This window comes from Triturus cristatus, chromosome 3_2 (assembly GCF_964204655.1).
Source record: "Triturus cristatus chromosome 3_2, aTriCri1.1, whole genome shotgun sequence".
In the NCBI taxonomy this organism is placed as follows: Eukaryota; Metazoa; Chordata; class Amphibia; order Caudata; family Salamandridae; genus Triturus; species Triturus cristatus.
This window is the reverse complement of record NC_140584.1, coordinates 205714084-205738200: the sequence shown is the minus strand read 5'-3', so window position 1 is coordinate 205738200 and position 24117 is coordinate 205714084. Positions and strand designations below refer to the sequence as shown.

At 43.8% G+C, this 24117-nt stretch overlaps 1 protein-coding gene across 2 annotated transcripts in view; it reads right to left on the bottom strand.

The window, feature by feature from the left end:
- The window catches only part of UBXN4 (UBX domain protein 4), a 225517-nt gene extending 201843 nt beyond the window's left edge, over positions 1-23674 (bottom strand). The window contains exon 1 of one of the 2 annotated variants that reach the window (XM_085647528.1): positions 23478-23674. In XM_085647528.1, coding sequence (XP_085503654.1) covers positions 23478-23559 — 82 coding nt within the window. In that variant the 5' untranslated portion in view covers positions 23560-23674. The remainder of the gene's footprint in view (positions 1-23477) is intronic. The other variant, XM_085647529.1, reaches the window with a different exon arrangement.
- Between the last annotated feature and the right edge of the window lie 443 nt (positions 23675-24117).

Genomic DNA, 24117 nt, shown 5'->3' with positions numbered 1-24117 from the left:
TCTTAAGGTTTTAACAATAATTAATATAATCCATGGTTTTGATTTATATTGACCCACTGGAGGGTTATAATTATTGTTAAAACCTTAAGAGTCCAACAATTGACTGCATGACTAAATCAAAGTCAACCTGATCAACTTCAATTGCGATTTGTTTGCGTTAATTTTGTTTATAAATTGTGTGGATACACTGTTAGTTAAACTTGTGACAAATAGGATTACAAACTACTAAGACCATAATCCCTTGCTGCACCAAAACAGGATGTGATGTCACTTCACGTTTTTTTATGTTTTTTTCATGCATTTAAAAGGAAAAAAAAGCCTGTGTATCATTGGTAAATCTCGTGAACAAGCCTCAGGGGAGGTGAAACGCGTAGAGTCCTTTTACTTGAATTGGCACGCTGTGAATTAATGGATTAAATGGAATACAACTGAAAACTTTACTGGCTAAGTTTGGCTTCTGTCCGTGAGTGCGTGGGGAATCCCCCTTGGGGAAACGAAGGTGATATATATATATATATATATATATATATATATATATATATATATATATATATATAGAAGGTTTACCTGTGATTAACTGGCTGCCTGCCTTTGAATGTGTGGTGTTTTATTGATCTTTTGACCTGATCATGAGTGGGTCGGTATTTTCTGGTCGGAATTCCGTGTTGTGTGTGAACACTGGGTGCATTAAATTTTCTTCCCCAAAAACTCAGAATAGGCATCTGATAAATAGCGAACCTGGGGCATTGTTTTTTATGATGCGCCATAAACTCGGCCGATGAACTCAGAATCGGGGCCTTTGTATGCCGGGTGTCAATGTGAATACAGCAGTATTTGGATTCCTGGGACAGCTTACAAAAGTTCATTGAGTGAGCATTGTGTAGACACGCCTGTGCCTCCTCACTCCCGGAGTGAGTGCCTTCCTAGAGCAGCTACAAATAAAATGACGCAGACAAAGTCCGTGGAACACATTATAAAACAAAATCCATTCTCCTCTATGCGGGCGTGAGCTCGGGCCCACACAGCCGACGCTGCAGCAAAGAATCATGGAATTCAGGAAGCCAAACTATCTTTCTCTACAGGGTGGCTGACCCGGTATTAACCCCTTCAGCGCGGCGCGGATTTCCGCGCCACGCTGAAGATTCCGTGCGCGGGCGGGGCCATGACGGAACGGTTCCGTCATAAGCACAGCCCAACCGACGTGCATGACGGAACCGTTCCGTCAAGCGCGTCGAAGGGGTTAAAGATGGTTCTCGGGTTCAGCCCAGGCAGGTGAAGTGTGAGAGATCTCCCTCAGGGTCGATGCCCAGGGGCATCCCTTGGAGTCGGAACCCTCTGCCCTCTCCCAAGGGGGGTGCCTTCTGTGTATCGTGTCCCATGTGGCATCGCCCACTTGTCCCTGCATCTGCGTCGATAATGGGGCGCAAGAACAAAGGCTTTCCCTCATCTGCATTTCCAGCCAAGAATCATGCCCACCCCTCAAAACAAGGGCGCTCAGTTGTACTGCAAACTAACAGATTTGTGGGGCCTCAGCTCCTGCCCGGCCTGCTACAGCGCCATCTAATCTAAACACGAACCTGCGTAATTCTGCAGTGGTAAGGTGGGGGTCGTATGTGTACAGAAATTCCGAGCACGTGCTGGGGGGCTCGAAAGAAAAGACCCACAGGCCTGACTGTCCCACTAGCCTCGTTCTCACACAGAAATATTTGTGGCACTATCACAACAGCTCTCTGTCCCACCTTGGACAAAATGCGACCTTAGATTTACTTACCACCAGACATGGGATGTAATAGCACAACCACGTTTTGTTCGCAAAAAGGCCACATTTCAAGGACAGGAGATGAAACAGGTGGCATAGTTTATGAGTCGATCTTATCAGACAAAGGTTATTTATTCCATGTCCCTGGTCTTAATAAACACTTTCTAACAATCCTTCAGATTTACAACTCTGGTACCTGCAGGAAAAGCCCCTATTAGCACTGTGTTTTCATTTTCCAAAAGCAGGCCACTTTGAGGGGGCTGTTGTTGGACATCAAAAACATTGCCAATATATCATGAGGATCAGCGATGTGTTTACCGGTGGACAGCGTGCATTTAGGATGCCAGTCGACAGCAAGCTCTTGTTTATTCCGTGCTGTGCTATAACCTGCAGCTACTGCTGAAGTCCTCAATCATCGCATCATCCTTTTCAAAGGGGAGAGGATGTAGCCAAACGGCTAGAGCTGCCGATCTTAAAGCTGGGGAACAGGGTTCGAAACTTGGCGTCGGCACAGCAATCCTGTGATTCTGGGCAAATCACTTAATGTGGGGCATCCTGTACTGAGCTTTTTAATAGCACTTTCTTTTTTTGGCAATTGAAAGCTTGACTGTGTTCTTTTCAGTTTTCTTAATCTGTGTAAACATTGAAGGATAAATGATGGATCCAAATGGAGAGACAAAAATGTTCTGGGCTGAGCCAAGATGTGATAATGCCTCAGTCTAGTGGCTATAATCGCGGCACCAGCGCTTTACTTATAACATTAAAAAGTAAAGCACGGGTGCTGCAATTATACCAAAAGTAAAGAACAAAAAAAAGCACGGTCCGCCGATTTCTTGTCTTTATGGGGCCATGTGTTTCAAACACATGGCCCCATAAAGATAAGAACGCTTTTGCGACGCAAGGAAGGCAGACAAGCCAGTCCAAATGGGACGGCTCAAAAAGCCGTACAAATACGTCATGAACAGCTCTGGTCCAATGGCTGGCCACCGTTTAGCATAAACGGTGATGCCAGCCAATGGAAAAGAGGGGCGGGGCTTAAAGCCCTTTACAGAAAAGACCTCAAAACATTAAGTCTCACCAGCGAGACTGCGCATGTGCGCAGCCTACGCTAGCCGAGACCTACAAAGACAAATAAGGCAACCGGTCTTCTCTGTCTAAACACCTGGGACTTGAACTACATCTTGTATCCATCAGGGCCGCCCCATCCCTACTTAATTTAAGAAAGATTTGAAGATGCGCCTCCTTAAAAGAGCACTACATCATGATGAAATAGCAGTTCACTTCTCCTCCCACAACCCAACAGCCTCTTCAAAGGCAACTGAGCAGTGTTTGTATACGTAGCATGTGTTCAGCCACACCCTGATCCTTGTGAGGTCGATCTACCTACTGCAGTTCCCTTCGAGTTCTTACAAGAGTTCCAACCTCCTGCAAGACTTCGAACTCTTGACAACAATTGTGCCCTACACGCTATAAATATCATGTCCTCTTGTTTCAATGCTTCTCATCGAGAGCTCTTGGGGAGTGCTTAGGCAGATGGACGTGTGCACTCCTAAATCAAGGTGGTGCCTTCAAGCTTGGCTGAGTCTTCTTCAAGGACCAGGGACCAAACCAGCGGGAAGCCAGAGCAAGATTCTTGCATTTTTGGAATGTGCTCAACCTGTCCTGAACACAGATCAAAGACTAAATATGGTGTTTTAAATTCATGGGTCCTAATTTCCACCAGAGGATGTAACATAAAAAGACAAAAGTTCGTGTCTACAAGACTTGATAGACAACCAAGTCTGATTTCCATTTGCGTGTGTTCTGCTATGTATGCTTAAAAGGATCCCAGCTGAGATGCCAATTGCAGGTTAGAATTTGTGACATTTGCGACACAGTCAACAGATGTTGGTGCCAGAAAGACTCTTATAGTGATACTGTTAATAGTGCACTTGAACTGAAAAGTAGTGCACGTCTTGTGCAGTAGTCTTTCACATTTCATCTGTAACGAGATATGCCTTGCTTCGCAGTCTTTTATGTTACACAGACAGAACACAGTGGTATAGGTAAATTTTCCATAATTATATCCAATAGTCAACTGATTCACAAGTTAGATGAATCTAGGCACTCCAGAGTGAGCAAAACTGAAGCTGGACCCCAAAATACTCAGACAGGAAGGAGTTTCATCTGCGCTAATATTGTTGCATGACATTTTACCAACAGACGATTGAGGTCTAAGGTCTGACGCTTTTCTTACAGACCTCATTACAGTAGCCAGCATCCCAATATACCATAGCATTGGACAACACATGACAAAAAAAAGGTAGGCTCCTGGCATTTCCGGAGTGTTCAACATGGTTTCCGTTACAGCGTGGTAGAGTGGGATATTAACCTGCTTTCCTCTTTTCTAACAGCTGGTCTGCAAGTGGAAACACAACCCATTTCATTTTCATGTTGTCTTTAATATTTTAAGCCCAAATTCCTCCCCTTGGGGCATCAGATTGTCATGATAGTTGTAAATATCTGATGGCAGTCAGCTGGTCAGAGTTTTGTAGGGTTGATGCTCCCGCATCCACTGTGGGTATCCTTATTCTAACTGGGGTCGGCAGGGAACCAGAAACACACAACTCATTCACGCCCACTTCTGGGAGGAGACAAGCTGTTCGCAAGAGTAACCTATTTCAATCCAAGCAGGCGTGGAGATAGATGACCGAGGGGGCCACAGTCCGAGGTTCTCCACCACAAGCAAAGGTACTTGAAATCACTGGTGCCCCCGATGACAAGGCAGGTCCTTCTAAGCTTAAGAGACACTTTTGAATTATGAGGTAATATAGTACAGGTGCGCCACTCTACATAAAGGGGAGGAGGTAGGAGGGCAGCCACGGATGCAATTTTCAGTCACAGAGGCACGCATATGTTAATTGTTGATGGAGACATTGAGGCTAATCACTACCTGGGAACATTCAGACTCAATTCTGGGTACTGATATTGCCAGTCATTACTGGCTTCAACCACTGATGTTAATGACTGCTGCAGGTTACACAGGCTCATTAAGGGATAGGGTAATTAATGTTAAATACTTCATGGGAACATTAAAACTCCTTCCTGATTAGGCCACTCATGATTATATCAGCCAGTGTCTAAGGTTATAGTTAGTTGCTCAGTGGGGCCTCATTAGTGCCAAAGTCTATTGAGGTTGAATTCTGACAGACAACATTAATCATAATGAAGAACTGAGTTTACACAACAATCATCAGAATTCACAGGAAGAAATGTGTCAGTTAAGGCTGATACTGTCTATAATAAAACACCCAAAGAGACAGGAAATGTGCCTATTAAGTTAGTAGCTGTTGGACTTGGCCCTTTTTGCAGGGTCATCCCTGATCTTTTTGCCTTCCTCCTGTATTTTCTCTGACCTGTTTTTGTTGGTTTTATGACTCTGGGCACTTTACCACTGCTGATCAGTGCTAAAGTGCATATGCTCTCCCTATTGTAAACTGAGTATGGATTGGCTTATTTGTTTTACTGTCAGACCGTAGTATAGTTACCCTGTGTGCCCAGGGCCTGTAAATCAAATGCTGCTGGTGGGCTTGCAGCACTGGTTGTGCCACCCACAGAAACAGCCTGTAAAGTGTGTCTCAGGCCTGCCATTGCAGAGCCTGTGTGCAGTCTAGTACTGCCATGCTGACTGGATAAGTGCACCCACTTGCCAGTCCCTAAACCTTCCCTTTTCTTCATATCAGACACCCCTAAGGTAGGCCCAAGGGGAAGGTGCATTGTAAGTATAAGGTAGGACATGCTCTGGTGTGTGTGACATGTCCTAATAGTGAATTATAGCCATTTTCGTTTTTCACTATTGCAAGGCTACCAGTCCCCATAGGCCAGAATGGGAGGTTTGATTAGAACACCTTATAGTCCAAACTGACCCAGGAAACATGGTAGAAAATAGAGTTTAGTATGCCTGAACTCAGAATGATAAAATACATCTTGTAGTAAAGTTGGTTTTAACATTCTGTGCTTGAAAATACCACTTTTAGAAAGTATGTATTTTCTTACCCAACCATCCAGCCTGCCTCTGCTAGCTTGTGTATTGTGTGTCTGGTTTTGTGAGTGACAGGGGCTGGGGGATTCCAGGAGACAGGGTGAGTCAGCACAGGGCTGAAAAGACCTATCTGCATGTAGAGTGCTGGGAGGAGTAGCACCTGGGTCTGAATAGGGCTGTGCCTGCCTTCCACAATGCTGGCTCCACATCCTATGGTGCACCTGATGTCCCTAGCCCACACTGTCAAAGGAAAGAAGGAGTCTTGTAAAAAAAAAAGTGCTCCAGGACTGCACAGATCTGGTTTGGACTAGGTACAGGTCCCTCTGCTTTCAGAGGACAAAGGATTTAGTAGTATAAATATGGGGACCCCAACCCAAGACTTTAGATCACTTCTGGAACAACAAGACGAAACTCTGCCAAGGTGAAGAAACAAGGAAGCTGTAGGAGGAGTTGGACTGCCCCCCTGCCAGTGTGCTGGGCTGGCCTACAGTGGTGTCTTCAGTGCCAAGGAGTGCAGAGGAGAAGAAACTTTCTAAGAACTTTCATCATCTTGCAGAATATTAGTCCAAGGGCTTGAACTTGTGCTTGCCTCCTGCTGAAGTCTCAGGGACAAAAGACTTCACCACCAGCTCCCCTTTGAATTTCCTTGTTGGGAATTCTTTCTGCAGAAGCCTGCGTGTCGCTGGGAGCTGGAAGCGCGACTCAACAAGAAGAAGCATGTCACAGTCGCAGCTGCTGCCGTCGCATCGCCAGAGAAGCGTGTCGCCGCCGCAGAGGTTGCAGCCACATCACCAGAGAAGCGTGTCTTCGTCAAAGCTGTTACCCGACGCATCACCGGAGAAGCGTGTCACCGCTGCAGAGGTCGCATCACCGGAGAAGTGTGTCAAGGGCCTGTAGCGGCTCCAAAGTTACAGAGTTCGCCGCACGGCCTCCAGGCGTGCACGCATCGTCTTCAGGTCGTTGCATCAAGGGCGCCATCTTATCGCATCGCACCGGATTGTCGCATCTAGGCGCTATCTTGTCGCATCGTAACCGGAACGCAGTATGAGACTCAACGCATCTGCACATTTGGGGACCCCTCTAGAAATTGCACTTTCAGGCCAGGGAGAAGAGGGGGAAAGAAAAAAAAAAAAAAATCAAGAAACACCAGGGACACTCCCGTGTGGCCTATCTGTCTATTACACTAAGGACTCAATCACTACTGGGCTCAATAATACATTACAATCACTACTGGGCTCAATAATACATTAAATCACAACAGTGACACTTAACATTAGAAATTTAATTCTCATTTATTTTATTATTTCAATTCTTTATATACAATTTCATTTTTTACCTTCTTTTTTCATTATTTATTTATTTTTTTACTTTTTCTGAAAGTGTATACATCACAGAAAGTGAAATCAATCCTACGTTTACATTAAATAAACATAACACATTATTCAATTTACTTAACAAAAAAGAGAGACTCCTGGCAGAGAAACGTTGGGCATCCCGTGGATGTAGATCGAGCTTTTTGTGTAAGCGAGTAAGTTGCTCTGCATAATAAAATAACTACAAATTTTGGAAAAACGGAAAATCAAAATTTGGACGGCTGACTGATGAAGAAAAGTGAAATAAAGGTTTCTTTATATATTTTTGTGACGCACTATTCCGAATACTCCGTCCCTGTTGGGCACGAGTCTTTGAAGAGAAAAACATGAGTACATGGTGAATTGGGCATTACGAGAAGAATCTTTCCAGATAGAACGTCGTCACTCTAAAAAACAGACAAGTGTCTTAACTCGCAAGTGGAACGATTGGCTGGTACTGGCCCCTCATTTGTTTTCTCCCTTTTGTTGTCCCCTGGGTGCTGTGAGAATTATGTGGGTATCTGGAAAGGTCCTGATGAAGGTGGTCTAACTACTCTTCATACACCGCCGAAACGCGCGTCGACCCTCTGTTCAGTCCCGTTTTTTTAACATAAGATTCAATCTGGTCGTGGAGATTCATTTGTCACTCATAATCTCCCCCTTGTTCAGATGCAACTTGTATGGAGTTTTTGTGAGTTTGAATGTGTTTGAATGGTATTGTGAAATGTATGTATTTATATGATCTTTCTAGGGGTCTCTCTTTTTTGTTAAGTAAATTGATATATGAAAATATGTGTTATGTGTATTTAATGTAATCGCAGGATTGATTTCACTTTCTGTGATGTATACACTTTTTTTTAAAAGAAGGAGAAAAATGAAATTTTATAAAGTATATAAAGAAATGAAATAATAAAAGAAATGAGAATTAAATTTCAAATGTTAAGTGTCACTGTTGTGATTTAATGTATTATTGAGCCCAGTAGTGATTGAGTCCTTAGAGTAATAGACCAATAGGCCACGAGGGAGTGTCCCTAGTGTGTCGAGAATCAACGCATCACCTCTTCTCCGGTAAGGACCAAGAAGCATCCCCATCTCTGCTCAAGCATTGAGGCGCGACACATCGTCTCCCCCGAAGCAAGGAACCGACGCATCTCCATCCCTGCTAACCTTTTGTTTGTTTTGCGTTACGCATCAAGGTACTTTTGTGAGAACTTTGTCGCATTTATCATCACCTTGAATTAAGTGACTTCTACCATCTTTAATTCTATTTTAAGTACAGTATTGTGGATTTTTGTCGTTTGTGGTCTTGTGTTAAGTCTATATAAAGAATACTTATTTTTATAAAAAACCTGTGTGGTGTCCATCTGTAGTGTTTTCACTGTATGTTCACAAATGCTTAACACACTGCCTCTAAGATAAGAGTGTCTGCTCGTGCCAAGCTACCAAGGGGGTGAGCAGGGGTTATCCAGTAGTGTAATCCAATTTCCCTGACTTAGAAGCAAGGGTCCCTATTTGGTCAAAGGTACCTACCTCTGCCAACTAGAGACCCCCAGTTCTAACAGTAGCTTATTCTGATCTCCTTCCACCATACAGTAATTTTTTCATTTTATCATCTACAACATCATTAATGAGTTCAGTAAGATGGAATCCCACTCTGAAATACAAAACAGAGGAAGACCTCATGCAATACCGAACCACGGTCATCCAATATCATAAGGATTATTTAATGATACTGGATAACAGGTCATGAGAAACCTACAGATCAAGTCACACAAAGAAACAATTGTGAAATTGCAAATTCAATTCACGTCTCACTCCATAAACACAATGACTGAATCATCCAATATCTTCGTGCCCAGTGATATAATCCATGTCTTACTCATATTTTCCATTATTCAGAATAAGTAATGTTATAGGGATTAATTAAAACCATTAAGAATGGCAACAGTAAACTCATGAACGTATATAAATATATTGGAATTAATATCTAAAAATTAATTTGCAAGTTTAAAAAGGCTGAACTGGAGTGGAGAAGATTCTTTTAAAACAGATTGTAGTAATTTAGCATAGTTCAGTAATATCTTTTGTATTCAAACAGACCCTGGCTGCTTCCTTGCAGGTGGTTAGTGTAAGGAAATGCTTCTTTCTGCATGATCACCCCCAAAGTTTTGGGCTGATGCTGCAGAGTGCGTTAGGCCTGCTAACTAGAACTCAGTGCAGGTACTCTTACAAGTGTACATGTGATTGGCTTATTGCCAATCAGCATAAATTAACTTATTTATAAGTCCCTAGTATATGGTTTCAGGGGTAACTAGGGCCTGCAAGTTAAAATGTCCCTAATGGGCTGCAGCACTTATTAAGCCACCAGGAGTTTGACAAAGTAAAACATGTCTCCTACCCTGCCACTGCTGACTGGTAGAGCAGTTTTAAACTGCTAAGTGGACTTTGACATTTAAACTAATGACAGTGCTGACAACTCAGCTCTCCTAACTTCTAAATGGGACTACAAAGTTGGTACATCAAAGTATCAAAGAAATTGTTACACTTAACCCGATTTGATGCACAAGTACAATTTATTGAAGAATTATGAAAACTTGAAGAATAAAAATTGAGAAAATGTTGATGGAAATAAGATTAAATTGTGATAAACTGGTCAAAGATTATGAACTCATTTGATTCAAGTATTTATATGGCTGTGCAGCTTGATTGGGGACCCAACGAGGCTCCATTTCTTTCAACTTTAGAAATTTGCCATTCTGTTGCCCAAGTTTTCCAGGGGACATTTAGGTAGCTGGACACAAAACAGTCATCTTCCCTCCTGAGGAGAGGGGTGAACGACTCCCAGGAAAAGACAAAATGGAGGCCTGCTGTTTGAAGAGGCGTTACCTCTCCCTGGCAGAAGCCACACATGGTGCGAGACCCGAAGGTGGGCTTTAAAAGGGAAGCCGCCTTTGAAGGGCAAATGGTGGACACACACGAGAGGGGCTGCTGTTTTTTTCTGGAAGACAGGTTGGCATCAGGGACAGAGAAGGGAAAACAGCTGCCCAACCAGTTTTCCCGTGGGTGTGTAGCACTCAAGTAGCCACACCTCTAGGGTGGGCTATCAAGCTCTACACACAGAGACGTGCTCTGCCATATTGCCCTCTGGGATACCTAGATGCCACACATTGCGGAAAGTCTGCACAAGGCAAGAGGGGACGTGGTAGCCCATTGGTTAGTAGTCACCGCACCCCCTCCCCTGAAGCAAGTTGTAGGCATAAAAATGCACCACTGGCAACCAGACCTCAGATCACATGTATACTGGAGTGAGGACCGAAAAAGGACTGCCGTGCTGTTCCCTGGATCTGGCAAAGAGAAGCTGCACCAAAGACTTGACTGTACCTGCTGCTCATGGGATAGCATATGCCTGTGGTGCCCTGCTCGAGAAAAAGTTGTCCCCAAGCCCCAGACAGAAAAGGTGAATGCCAAGAGTCAGTTGGATGACTTCCTGTTATAGCTCCAGGGTCACAAAAGCTGAAGAAGGCAAGTTGGTAGTCACAATCGCTTTATGACGCTGACCCCCAAATCACAGGCCAAGAGACTGAGCCCCAACACACAAAGTTGCACCCAAGTCTGTTGGACCCAGGAGAGTTGTTGGAGTAAGGTGTCACCCAAGACCGAGACTAGCTATAGTTAAATGGAACTACTGGTTTGCTGTGACCGGAGACCAGTCGACCTATGGCAACTGTTTTTTGGCTGGACTTCAAATGACATCGACCTATATGGCCAAAGTCGCCACACCATGTTCATTAACTGAGGTGTGGCATCAGGGAGACCACAGTCAACTGGATAAGCAGACTCAGCATTTTCAGCATCCTCTATCATTTGCATCAGGACCAACGAGGACCACTGTATTGATGTCTATAGCAGTTTGCCCACAGAGCCAGGAACTGGACTAGAGTCTGCTTTGATTGAAATGTCTCTGTCCTGCTAAGACTTATTGGCCCCTCTGACTTGCTCCCTGCCAGAGCTGGACACCCACAGCAGGCTGGACGACCCAACCATACCTTTATAAAAAAGTTTTCAAAGTAACCGCAGCAGTTGCCAATGCTTTCATTTTCATTGAAAAACAGTGATTTGCTTAATAATTTATATCTCCCGAACCCTTTAGTGACTTTTGGTGTCTAAAAAGGTGTGTGTGTATATATATATATATATATATATATATATATATATATTGGATTTCTTTCATTGTCGCTCTTCCACCTTATTCAATTGTTTTGTTTTGTTCTAAATGCTTTGTAATTGTTCCTTTGTTAAAGACTGACTGCTAGAAGCCACAGCTACCCATGGTTTGAGCTAAGAGTTTACAAATGAGCCTGACTGGAACCAAGACCAGTTTTTGAGTTTATTACACAATGAGGTCACACAATGACACCATATAATAAACTGCATTTCCTCACAGTTGGGTTGACTGATGGCATGATCTATTTCAGACAGTGCTGCTCAGCCTGATGGAGTGTTTAAGAGTGGCAAAGTGTCTAGTCCTTTTTCAGAAATAAAGATATGCATCTGCTAGTTAATTGTACCCTCTACGGCCAACAATCTGTTAATCCTATATGAAGTTGTTGGACAGCAACCTCAATACACACCAGTTCATCTATAACCTACAAGTAGAAAGCTCCAAACCTACCCTAAACTCTAAAACTAACTGTCAAATCTAGGTCCAACATTGCATGCTGCTAACTGGATTTGTCTTACCAGCAGGAAGAATGAGATCATGTTTATAAGACATCAACCACTCAGGTCTTCCGCTCTCCTGGTTCACTCTTTCAGCTCCCTCCGACACCCATCCAGAAAGGGCGTGACATTGCTCTCCAAGTTACCACACTCACCAATAGCACTTTCTTTTACTTTCAACAACCATGTGGGGTACTGCCCAGCTAAAGTGTCATAAAACTCCCTTGAAGTGGTAATTTCCATACTGACATTGTGCAATACCATTTACACCTAATGCACAAACAACTGTTTCTCAAAAAGGACTTAAAAACACAACTGCTCCTTTTTTTTTTCTTCTAAGTTCAAGAAAAGGTTTATTGGAAAGATTATTATGATCATAAAAACAATACTTCATATATGCAGTTATTTGTTAATACATAAATACATGAAGGTGTAATAAAGAACAATAACGATATATAATATCCATTAAAATAGTAAAAGGATAATATAGAAGATGATATGAATACAAGCAAAGGTTCACAGAAATCGTAAATAACAGTACATGTCAAAAATACACAATTAAAATTTTTAAAAAAAATTATATATATATATATATATATATATATATATATATAATAGAAAATGATAAATTAAACATAATTATAAATAAACAATAGGAGGTCACGGAGGCTTGGTCACTTCTTGTTGTGAGGGAGCAGGTAAAGGAGTTTTCTTCACGATATCGTCTAGAAATTGTGTGAGTGGGCCCCAAAGGTGAGAACGTTTAGTAGCAAGAGAGATAGGATGAACAAGTGCTGTATCAAGGCGATGATTGTGACATACAGCATACCACCAAGCTAAAAAGGACAATTTAGAGGAATCTTTCCAGTTTGATATTTGCTGAAAAGCTACAGCTATTAACAAATCAATAAGTGGTAACTGAGATTGACTTGTTTTCCGGTCCGGTGTTAAACTACCTAGGAAAATGTTTGTAGGGGAGATTGGAATTGTGGTGTGAAATATAGTGTCGATTTGGTGCCAGACCTGTTTCCAAAATATAAAAACATGTGGACATGTGAAAAGCATATGATGGAGATCAGCGTGAACCTGGGAAAATGTCCAGCAAGTGTTGAGATTTGTGTTGTGTATTTTATGTAGGTATGTGGGAGTGAGAAACAATCTGTTGTAAATAAAGAAGAGTGCTTGTGTTGTGCTGGCCGCTCTGGATGATTTCCTAAGTTTTGTCCAAATTCTGTTCCAAAAAGAGATAGGCCAATTTGTTCCCAGATCGGATTCCCATGAGAGTTCCACTTTGCTTTTGTCTCGGATCTCAGGAGGTACCATTAAACGGAAATAAATGGTGGACGCTTTGGGCGTTATGTGCAAAAGGTTATGCCATGGGAAAAGGGGGTGGGAGGGTGAGGAAGGTGAAGATTTGAGTTTAGCATAAGTATCAAGTATTGCTTTCTGCAAGGTCAAAAATTTAGGTTTAAAGGAAGAAGGCAAATGATAAAGAGTTCGTAATTGCGTAAATTGAATGGGTGTGCCCTGATCTAAAAATTGATGAACCCAGAGTAGACCTTTATTTCTCCAAGCCTTCCAAAATATAGGTTTCCTATTGAGAAGGATTTGTTTATTGTGCCAAATTGTGGAATTGAGAAAAGTGTCTAAATTATGTACTAAGTGGGTTGCAGTGGATAGTAGTTTACAGGATTGCTTAATTAGGGGAGTAGAGAGCTTTTGTGGTTTGCGAGTAAAGGAGAGATATTCCTGAAATGAAAAGGGAGCTAAAAACGAGGTCTCAAGATCCACCCAGAGAGGTTTATCTTCAGATTGATTAGTGATCCAATTTGATACTTGTCGTAACTGAAAGGCTTTGTGATAATTGGAGAAATGGGGGAAATTGACACCGCCTTCAGATTTTGGTCTTGTTAATTTCTGTAACGCCATTCTTGGTTTTTTAGCATTCCATAAAAAAGAAGTCAAAATAGAATTAATCTTTTGAAAGAATTTAGATGGAATGGAAAGTGGAATGTTAGAAAGGATATACAAAACTATCGGAGTCAACATCATTTTGATTGTGTCCAGACGACCCCACCAAGAAAGATGAAGGGGATGCCATCTTGCGACCAAAGTTTTAAGTTTGGCAGAACATTTGTCTATGTTTAAAGAGGTAGATGTCTTTATAGAGGGAGAGAACCAGATACCAAGATATTTTATATGTTTAGGGCTCCAGGTAAAGTTGGAGATCTTAAAATCATCCTTAAAGGTGTATTTGGTTAAGGGTAATATCTCACATTTTCCTCTATTCAGTTTATAGACAGATACCAATCCATAGGCCTCCACCTCTCCCATGAAAGCTGTAAGTGAAGATTGTGGTTTGGAGAGAAAAACTAAAATATCGTCAGCATATGCTGCCAGCTTAATTTGTTGAGGATCCGAGACAAAACCTGTGATTGAGTTATTCTGGCGTATTCTTGAGAGAAAGGGTTCTAAGGCCAAATTGAAAAGAAAAGGGGACAAGGGGCATCCTTGGCGTACTCCTCGTTTAAGATTAAAGTAGGGGGAGATGAGGCTATTGGTAGATATGGCGGCCTTGGGCTCAGAGTAAAGTAGGGCTATTAAAGAAATGATTTTCGGTCCAAACCCAAACTACTTGAGAGCGTGGAAGATAAAAGGCCAGTAAACCCTATCAAAGGCCTTTTCTGCATCTAACGCAATTGCTGCCAAGGAGTCCGGATAATGTGATGATTTAGATAAAATGTCAAAGAATAAGCGTGTATTGTCAGTGATGTTGCGACCTTTGACAAAACCGGATTGTTCTTTTCCAAGCAGCATGGGAAGATATGGTTCTAATCTTAGGGCTAGAGCTTTCGAGAAAATTTTATAATCTACGTTAACTAAGGATATAGGTCTATAATTCTTACAGTAACGTAAATCCTTATCAGCCTTTGGTATTAGACAGATCAAGGCTTCGGAAAAAGAGCCAGTGGAATTACGGGAAGAGATAAAGGAAGAAAGAAGAGTGTGTAAGTGTGGGAGTAATAGATGAACGAAATGTAAATAAAATTCCACTGTGAAGACGTCTGGGCCTGGGGCCTTGTCTTTTTTAAGAGTTTTTAAAGCATTTAACAATTCTGTTTGTGTAAGTTCAGCTTCCAAAGAGGCTAAATCTAATTGGGGATTAATATGTTTTTGAATCGTGGAGAAATATTGGGATATGTCTGTATCTGAGGGTGTGTTTTCTGGTGTGTAAAGGGATTGATAGAAATGTACAAATTCTTGGAGTATTTCAGTGTCTTTGAATTTCGGTGCTTGGCTATCATCGATAATGGAATCAATATGAAGTTTCTGTTGTTTAATCTTTAGATAATTGGCTAGAAGTTTGCCTGATTTATTTTGGCCACCATAATACTTTGCTGAGGATTTCAGTAAGTATAGGGAGGCCTGTTCGGTAGTGGACTTGTTAAAAGCGATTTTTGCAGTGATGAGATCTTTAAGGGAGTCCTTCGACTTGGAGGTGTGGAAGGAGTGCTCAAGTTTTTTAATCTTAGCAAGAAGTGACAACTGCTCCTTTTAACTCTCCAACATTTCAGGAAAAGCTATACTGGTTTTTTATCAAGAAAAGCGCTCAAGGCACCGAATACCAACTTATCATCTGCCCAGTCAGTTTTAAAATATATCAAGGAAGATCCCTTCTTGTGCAGACCTCATCACTATGGGATACCCACCTGTGCATATAAGTCTAGAAGACGACTTCATGTTTTGCAGAGGACTGAAGATCCACTTCTTCCATACAGTCAATGCGTAGCTGGGACACTAGCTATTCCATGTCCTCTATGCTCTTGATCCATGGTCGTAGTCCAATTACGTCATCAATTAACATAGTTCAACAGTCAACTGCATGAGACATGCATTTCAAAAACAATTTGGTACTAAGATGTATGACTCTTTATCATCATTATGCGATCTAACACAACTCTACCTGTGTCTAAGCCACAACTTCATTACCCAACATTTGATGGAGGTGATGCAGCAAGAAAACCCCTGCGTTTAAAGGAATATCCACATATAACAGCTTAAGATCTCACAGATACACCAACGCTGTCTCCATTGAATCGATCCCCTACCTCAGACAGTGCGATGATGCAGAGATAACACGACAACAAAATCTAAATAAATAACACCAAATAAATAATCAAAATAACAGACAGAAGTGTGAACATGTAACTTAAGTACAGCAAAAAAGAGGCACAGAATTCAAGAACGTTCCTTAAATTATTCCGTCACTTTCACAATAGGTCTTTTACTATGAGATATATACATGTAGTGAAGAGCAACTTGTTCATTTGCAAACGTTCTGTAAAGCACCTGTCACAGCAGGCCACCGGATACCTTAACAAACAAGGCAATCTTTTTAGATGAAAACATTAAGCAATCCAAAGTATGCTAAACTTGAGATCTGGTTGCACTACATGGTTCTTCACTGTGTCACAGCAGTACGCTCACTAAAAGGGACGGTACAGATATGCAGTTTGGCATGAGAAGTTTCGGACTTAAGTGAAAAGCATCAGTGTAGAGAGCCAGCGAAAAGAGAATAGCAGCAACCTGAGATGATGCAAAACTATTTTTAGCGGGACTCAGACATCTAATTGGAAAAGAAAAGTCAGAGATCCACCACTATTAGAAGAAGCTAATAAGATGGGACTGCATAAAGCTAAAACTTGAGAAAAGTGAGCAGGCATATGGAAACAGAAAGAAGAAGACATGCCAGTATACTCACAGTGGGTAAGGAATGGGATACGAACAGACCACAGACGGTCATAGGAGGGTGGGCACCAGTCAACATGTGCGGCAGGAGAGATCCAGCAGACAGATGGGTGGAGGGCAGGGAATACGTTCAGTAGATAAATCAAGTGGCATGTACGTTAGATTGGGAAATCATCCTGCTACACTATATTGCCATATGCATGGAATGGTGCTAAAAAATTATGTGAAATTTTGAAGAAACTAAAGTAGAACAACGGATGTGGTGAAAAATAGGAGCATTATTCCCCCAAACGCGATTTAATTCATTGGAGACACCAACAAAGTTGTGATGACTGTCAAAGATATGTATTTAGATAAAACTTCAAAATGTCTAAGTAAATATACCTAGAATGGTACAAATTTCACAAAGCTCCTTTGCAACATATTAAATCAAGGCTCTGAACACTGGCTCAAGGGCTATGTTTTACGGTTGTGTGTTTTTTATGCTTGTGCTTCTGTGTGGCAAATGCTACAAGCCTGCACAACACACTCGGCTATGGAAAGCCACACTATTTGGGGGTGAGGTTGTGCTGACCTTCCTCTTGTGCAAAACTGACCGGCGCCAGTGTCTTTATTCATAGTTACAGGCTGTCCCTCAGACTGTGACTAAGAATGAAGAAGATAAGCCCTCCAGGTCCGCATGAGACCCAGGCGTTATTTGTGCCTCAGATGTCACAAGCTCAAGGAACACGAGTACAAACTCTATGTCCCCTCATTCTGCCACCTGTAGCTTTGCAGTTCCACAAGTGTGCCGGTCACCTAAATCATGTGTGACTGTGACTGCCAGCCTCCACTTCAGTTCCAAGTACAAGGACGATGCACTGTGTGGGTGCAGCGAATCTTAGCCCTTAACTGTTGCATTCCGGTGACGCAATGTGCCTGAAGCCCTATGTAGAAGAGAAGTGGATTTAAACATTTGTGTAATTCTTCTTGCACGTATGGAAACACGTCCAGCTGATGAATGAACTTATTCGGTTCACAGCAGGAACGTCAGTCAGGCCCACATGATGCCAAGTAAATGTTTGTGTGGCGGCTTCTAGAGGTAACTTTGGTTTTCATCACTTGGCAAGGGAAGCAGGAAGTTACTAGATTCACTCCTGTGAACGGAAAACAAAGTTCACAGTACTGCAATTCCATTTCGCAAACGATTCTAGTCAGGTGCGTTAGTTCAATGGAAGCAACTATTAAGCCTCCCAGAAAGCAGCAATATATTAAATAAAAGCCTAAGACTTGTAACATGAAGTTATGCTCTAGTTGGGCGATCAGGCAACTCTATTTTTCTTTCTAGCACAAATAATATGACGCAGAGGATTTTACCAACTTTAGTTGTGACGTCAAGCAATATAGCAGCAGACAGTAGCAGTTTCCAAACCATTACACCAACACCTGTCCTCATCTAACAAACAACTCCAGATTACAAACAGTGAAACTCTGGGTTATGATATGTTAAAAAATATTTGTAACGCGCGCTATCACCATAGGTTTCTTGGCGCTCAATTGACCGGTAGCGTGATCCAGGAGAGAGGGTTAGTCATACGCAGAACGAAAGAGCAAAGTTTTTAAAAGTCTGCGGAAGGAGTCATACTGAGGACAGAGACGGAGTGAGGGTGGCAGGGAGTTCCAGGTAGAGGAAGCCTGGACTGAAAAACTCAAGCCACCATGCTTTTTCCTTTTAAATTTGGGAACCTCAAGAAGATTGAAAGAAGCTGAGCGAAGAGCCCTAGAAGGAGTATAGCGAGTCAAGCACGAGGAGATGAACGCAGGGGCTGCATTCGAGAGGGCCTTAAGGCTGAAGTGACCGAGTTGATTTGCGATTTCATTGAGAGATCTTCCGAAATAATCACCCCAAGGCTTTTGACTGAGCGCACGGGAATGGGTGCCGCCCCCAGAGATGTTGGCCAGTAGGTGGAATTCCATGGGTGGTTAGGGCCTCCTACCAAGACAAGCTCGGTCTTGGTAGGGTTCAGTTTTAAGTGGCTGTGATACATCCACTCTGCAATGGTCAACATGGTGGTCTGGAAATTAACACAGGAGGAGGGAAGGGAATCTATAGGAAAAATTAACTGAAGGTCGTCCGCATAGTTAAAGATTGTGACCGGGGAGTTGCGAAGGGAGGCTAATAGGGGTTGGAGATACAAATTAAAGAGAAGCGGGGATAATGCCGAGCCCTGTGGGACTCCGCAGGAGAGGGATGTAAAGGGTGCGGACAAAGTGGAGAGATGAACGGACTGTGATCGCTGGTGGAGAAAAGATCTGAGCCAGTCGAGGACCACTCCCTGAATGCCGGCATTGTGGACACGGTCGATCAAGATGGTATGATCGACCGTGTCGAATGCCGCTGAGAGATCTAGTAGGACAAGGGCCTGAGAGATGTTATTGTCAGCGCCCTTCCTGAGGGTATCCAAGACTGCTACTGTGACCGCCTCGGTGGAATGGAGGGGTCTGAATCCCGCTTGTTGGGGATCCAAATAAGAGGATTTCTCTATAAAAGAGCTCAAGCAGCGGGTAACGTAGGTCTCCAGAATTTTTCCTAGGTAGGGGAGGAGGGAGATGGGTCTATAGTTGCTGAGTATAGTGGGATCAGCGTTGGATTTCTTCAGGATGGGTAGGATGGCAGCTTGCTTGAAGGAGAGAGGGACCTCCCCCTTTGCAAGAGAGTTGTTTAGTAGAGCTAGGGGGGGGCCTGGACAAGCAAGAAGGGCCTCTCTCAAAATCTGCGGGGGGCAACAATCATTGGGGGAACCTGACTTGACTTTGAGAAGGAGGGAAGCAAATTCTTGAAGAGAGATAGGTGGAAACCGACAAGATACTGGTGTTTCTGGGAGGGAGAGGGGGGGGGGGGGGGGGGGGACAGGAGATACCGGGTTAGGGATATTGTTCCTTATGATTGTTATTTTCTCTATAAAATAAGAATTTAGTGCGTTACAGAGGGTTTGGGTCGGCTGGGGCTGAGGGGTAACCCTATCCGGCAAGGAAAGCTCGTTTACAATCGAGAAGATGTCTTTCGATTTGTTGTTAGAGTCCAGGATTAATTGTGAAAAGTATGCCGTCTTGGCTGTTAAGATCGCTTGTTTATAGGTTTTTAAAGCCCCAGTATAAACAAGTTTTAGCTGTGGGTCATAATGATGACGCCAACGGCGTTCGGCTTGCCGCAAGGCAAGTTTATTTGCTTTGAGTTGGTCCGTAAACCATCGTTGTGCGTCGTGGGGGCGCTTAGTTTTGATCTTGTTTAGAGGGGCTACTTTGTCACTAGCCTGACGTATCCATTCATCGAGATTGACTGCCTGAACCTCAAGAGAGGTCAGAGATGCAGGAGCAGTAGAGGCTAGAATGTCATGGAATTCAGACAAGTTGGCTCTTTTCCAATTTCGGGCCATGAGATTCTTGATGCGGGGGGGGAGGACACAAAATATGCAAATGAAGGTAGAAAGAAATAAAACAGTGGTCCGACCAGGGGCAAGGAGAAACTAAAGGAGATGAAATGTCAAGGTCCGATGTCCAAACTTGGTCGAGGATATGACCTTTTTGATGAGTGGGGGTGTGAATGTGTTGGAGAAGATTCATGCCTTTTAGAAGGTCAATGAATTCGACCGACAGTTGGCTTTCGTGGGCATCTAAAGGCCAGTAATTAAAATCACCAATCACCACGAGGTTAGCGTGGTCAATTGCTAATTGGGCAATGGAATCGCTAAAGAGTTTGGGGAAAAGAGGCATGTAGTCGGGGGGTCGATTTACAAGAACACAAATGAAAGACGATTTAGGGGAAGTGAATTTCAGTGCCAGGAGATCAGTTTTAGGGATAGAAGTCGCCGTAACCTCGGAGAAGGTATGTGCCGAGCGAATGATGGCTGCCACTCCGCCACCAGTCTTCCCCGCAGGCCGGTTAGTGTGTATGATATAGTATCCCGAGGGGATTGCTGCAAGAATATCCGGAGCTGAGTCTTCAGTGATCCAGGTTTCTGCTAAAAGAAGGATATCTATGGTACTTTGATGCAGTAATTGAAAAATCTCAAGCTGATGGCAGATAAGGGAACGGGTATTGAGATAGTAGATCAATAAGGAGGCAGAGATCTGCGGTGGTGAAGGGGAAGGGTCATACAAAGAATCATGTGCCGAGAGGTAAGAAGGAATGAAAATGCCACATGCCTGGGCCGCTCTGACAGCACGGGCGGGGACGGGACCTGAGGATTTGAGTCTCGTAAGCTCAGAGGAGGAATAGGAGTAACAATGGGCATTACGGCAGGGCCCTGGGCCTGGTCGGCCGCGGACGGGCGCAGACGGGCTTGACTTGTGCGCGACTTCGGCGCGAAGTCGGCGCTCCCGCTGCGCTCGTCCGCTGCGCTTCCTCCATATTGCCATGAAGTACCTGAGGCGAGGGAACACTAGACCGCTAACCTGCAAAGATGGCGTGCAGGGCGGAAGTGGTGTCGCGAGCAGGGAGTGAGATTCCTCGAACTGACCCTCCGCACAAACGGCACAAAGCCGGGACGGAACGGGGTCACAAGGGAGTGAAAAGCAGGTCAGTACCAGAAGTGCAATATACTGTTTTAAAACAAAGCTTTTTAAACGTGCTCATTAAAATCAGCAGCAAAGTACAATTCCATAAGCAGAGTCCACATCAACATGCAACACGCAGCCTAGATCGCCGCGTTTAGTCAATGGGCTGAAAGCTGTAGCGAAGACTAAATACCCTTCACGTTCGGCAGCACTAGACCGCTAACCTGCAAACATGGCGTGCAGGGCGGAAGTGGTGTCGCGAGCAGGGAGTGAGATTCCTCGAACTGACCCTCCGCACAAACGGCACAAAGCCGGGACGGAACGGGGTCACGAGGGAGTGAAAAGCAGGTCAGTACCAGAAGTGCAATATACTGTTTTAAAACAAAGCTTTTTAAACGTGCTCATTAAAATCAGCAGCAAAGTACAATTCCATAAGCAGAGTCCACATCAACATGCAACACGCAGCCTAGAGCGCCGCGTTTAGTCAATGGGCTGAAAGCTGTAGCGAAGACTAAATACCCTTCAAGCTCGGCAGCACTAGACCGCTAACCTGCAAAGATGGCGTGCAGGGCGGAAGTGGTGTCGCGAGCAGGGAGTGAGATTCCTCGAACTGACCCTCCGCACAAACGGCACAAAGCCAGGACGGAACGGGGTCACGAGGGAGTGAAAAGCAGGTCAGTACCAGAAGTGCAATATACTGTTTTAAAACAAAGCTTTTTAAACGTGCTCATTAAAATCAGCAGCAAAGTACAATTCCATAAGCAGAGTCCACATCAACATGCAACACGCAGCCTAGATCGCCGCGTTTAGTCAATGGGCTGAAAGCTGTAGCGAAGACTAAATACCCTTCACGCTCGGCAGCACTAGACCGCTAACCTGCAAAGATGGCGTGCAGGGCGGAAGTGGTGTCGCGAACAGGGAGTGAAATTCCTCAAACTGACCCTCCGCACAAACGGCACAAAGCCGGGACGGAACGGGGTCACGAGGGAGTGAAAAGCAGGTCAGTACCAGAAGTGCAATATACTGTTTTAAAACAAAGCTTTTTAAACGTGCTCATTAAAATCAGCAGCAAAGTACAATTCCATAAGCAGAGTCCACATCAACATGCAACACGCAGCCTAGATCGCCGCGTTTAGTCAATGGGCTGAAAGCTGTAACGAAGACTAAATACCCTTCACGCTCGGCAGCACTGGGTTTGTGTGAACAGCCTGGCGTTGCCAGAAGAACATAAATAAATGCGTAACCACAGAGTTCCGGGTTGTTCCAGACTTTTTGAACCGATGCACCACATATTTGTCGTGATGCCTTTGTCAACACAAACTAAAATCAAAGACTATACATACACAAATCAAAGTCGAAAAACCAGCGACAGTAATTACAGGAATAATGGCATTCAAAAAGTCAAACAAAAATCGGTAGCCCCTAATGCATGTTTAGCACCAGTTCCTGAACACACACGGTAATCGGTTTAGGTTGAGAACTCAGATGTACCAATATAAGGAGGCGCATCACGGCACAGTGACTAACAGAGAAATGTATGAGTCCCTGGAAGGGTAAGCCTCTTTGAAGTGACACCGATTAAAACATTAATGTCCATTTCATACGCCACAGGCAATGATCCTACACTGAGAGAATTTTAGACATGTTCCTTTATACCAGCAACAGATGTTCAAGCAAAGTGGTGGGTGTGCTGGAAATTCAGCATTTTTTGGCAGTTTTAAACTCGACCGGGAGGTATTGGAGCTCTTTACACGACCACCAATTACGTTACACAATGACACAGTGATTTTTTTTTTTTTAATGGTGGGTGAGATTAAGGAATTTTCCCTAAATCGAAGGATGTTGAGCCGACACCGAGACTGAAACTTGATCCCCCAGTTTCAAAGTCGGCAACTCTGGCCTTTACGCCACATCCTTTCTCCAGAATTGGTAGAGAATGGTGCAACTCTGGGAGTGTGGTTGGAGAGGACTGCGGCATCAGGTGTGTGCGGGCCAAAAGTGGGGACTCCATTCGACTGACAGAAATACGTGCAAGAAATACAAATACATCCAGGGCACAGCCAGCAAACAGTCTTTTATGGGAGCTCATCATAACGATTTGCGTTCGTGAGGTGATGGCAGCCAGTGTGAGACTGACCCTGTAAACTGGCAGATGTTGGGTAAGGAGCGACAATACACCAACAGGTGTGGGAGGGGATTCAGCAAACTCTTGGGTGTCCTCTGGGAATAGTACCAGAGCGACAGCTGGGTCTCAACACAACAGTCGGAAGATAAGACAAGCCACGGAACGAGAGTGACAGGCCTCGCTCCTAGTGAGCCCTAGAAGGGTAGCCAGGCCTACCTGTTACGAAAACCACGAACACGGCGCTGCACTGCTTAGCCCGGGCAATGGCGTCCGGGATTGTGCCTTGAAACCACAGCATCCTCGCCTCTCCCAGTCCAGGACTCCTGACAGCAGCCTGTCACCTCGACTGCCTCGCACCACAACACCCAAACTGATGACTAACTGTTCCCGGCGGCAGTCTGCGCCTGCGCGTCGGCACAGTGGCATCACGGGAGATGTAGTCTTCTTATCCTTCCGCATTTCGTCGCTAACCACTGCACCACACCAAATTTGGTATCAAAGGCACCCCTGGGGCACCAAGGCAGACATAGTACCCCCTCCCTCATTGGTGCTCAGGTAAATGAAGCGTGGAGGTCTCCGCCGTCGCTCTTATTAATTCCCTAAGATTTCTGAGAAGCTGAGCCGCATCTTGTGATCGAGATCATCAAAGAGCATATTTTGTTTTTTCGTCGTGGCATGCTGCTGGAATTCATGATTTTTTAATCACGCAGAGTTTAGAATTTTGGCCAGTTATTTAAAATAGTTAACGTATTTTGAGTGTGGCATTATTACGTAAAAGCAACGTATAAAATAGTTTGTGCTTGCTTTTACGTATATTGGTTGTTTCTAATTTTGGACCCTGCATACATGACATTGG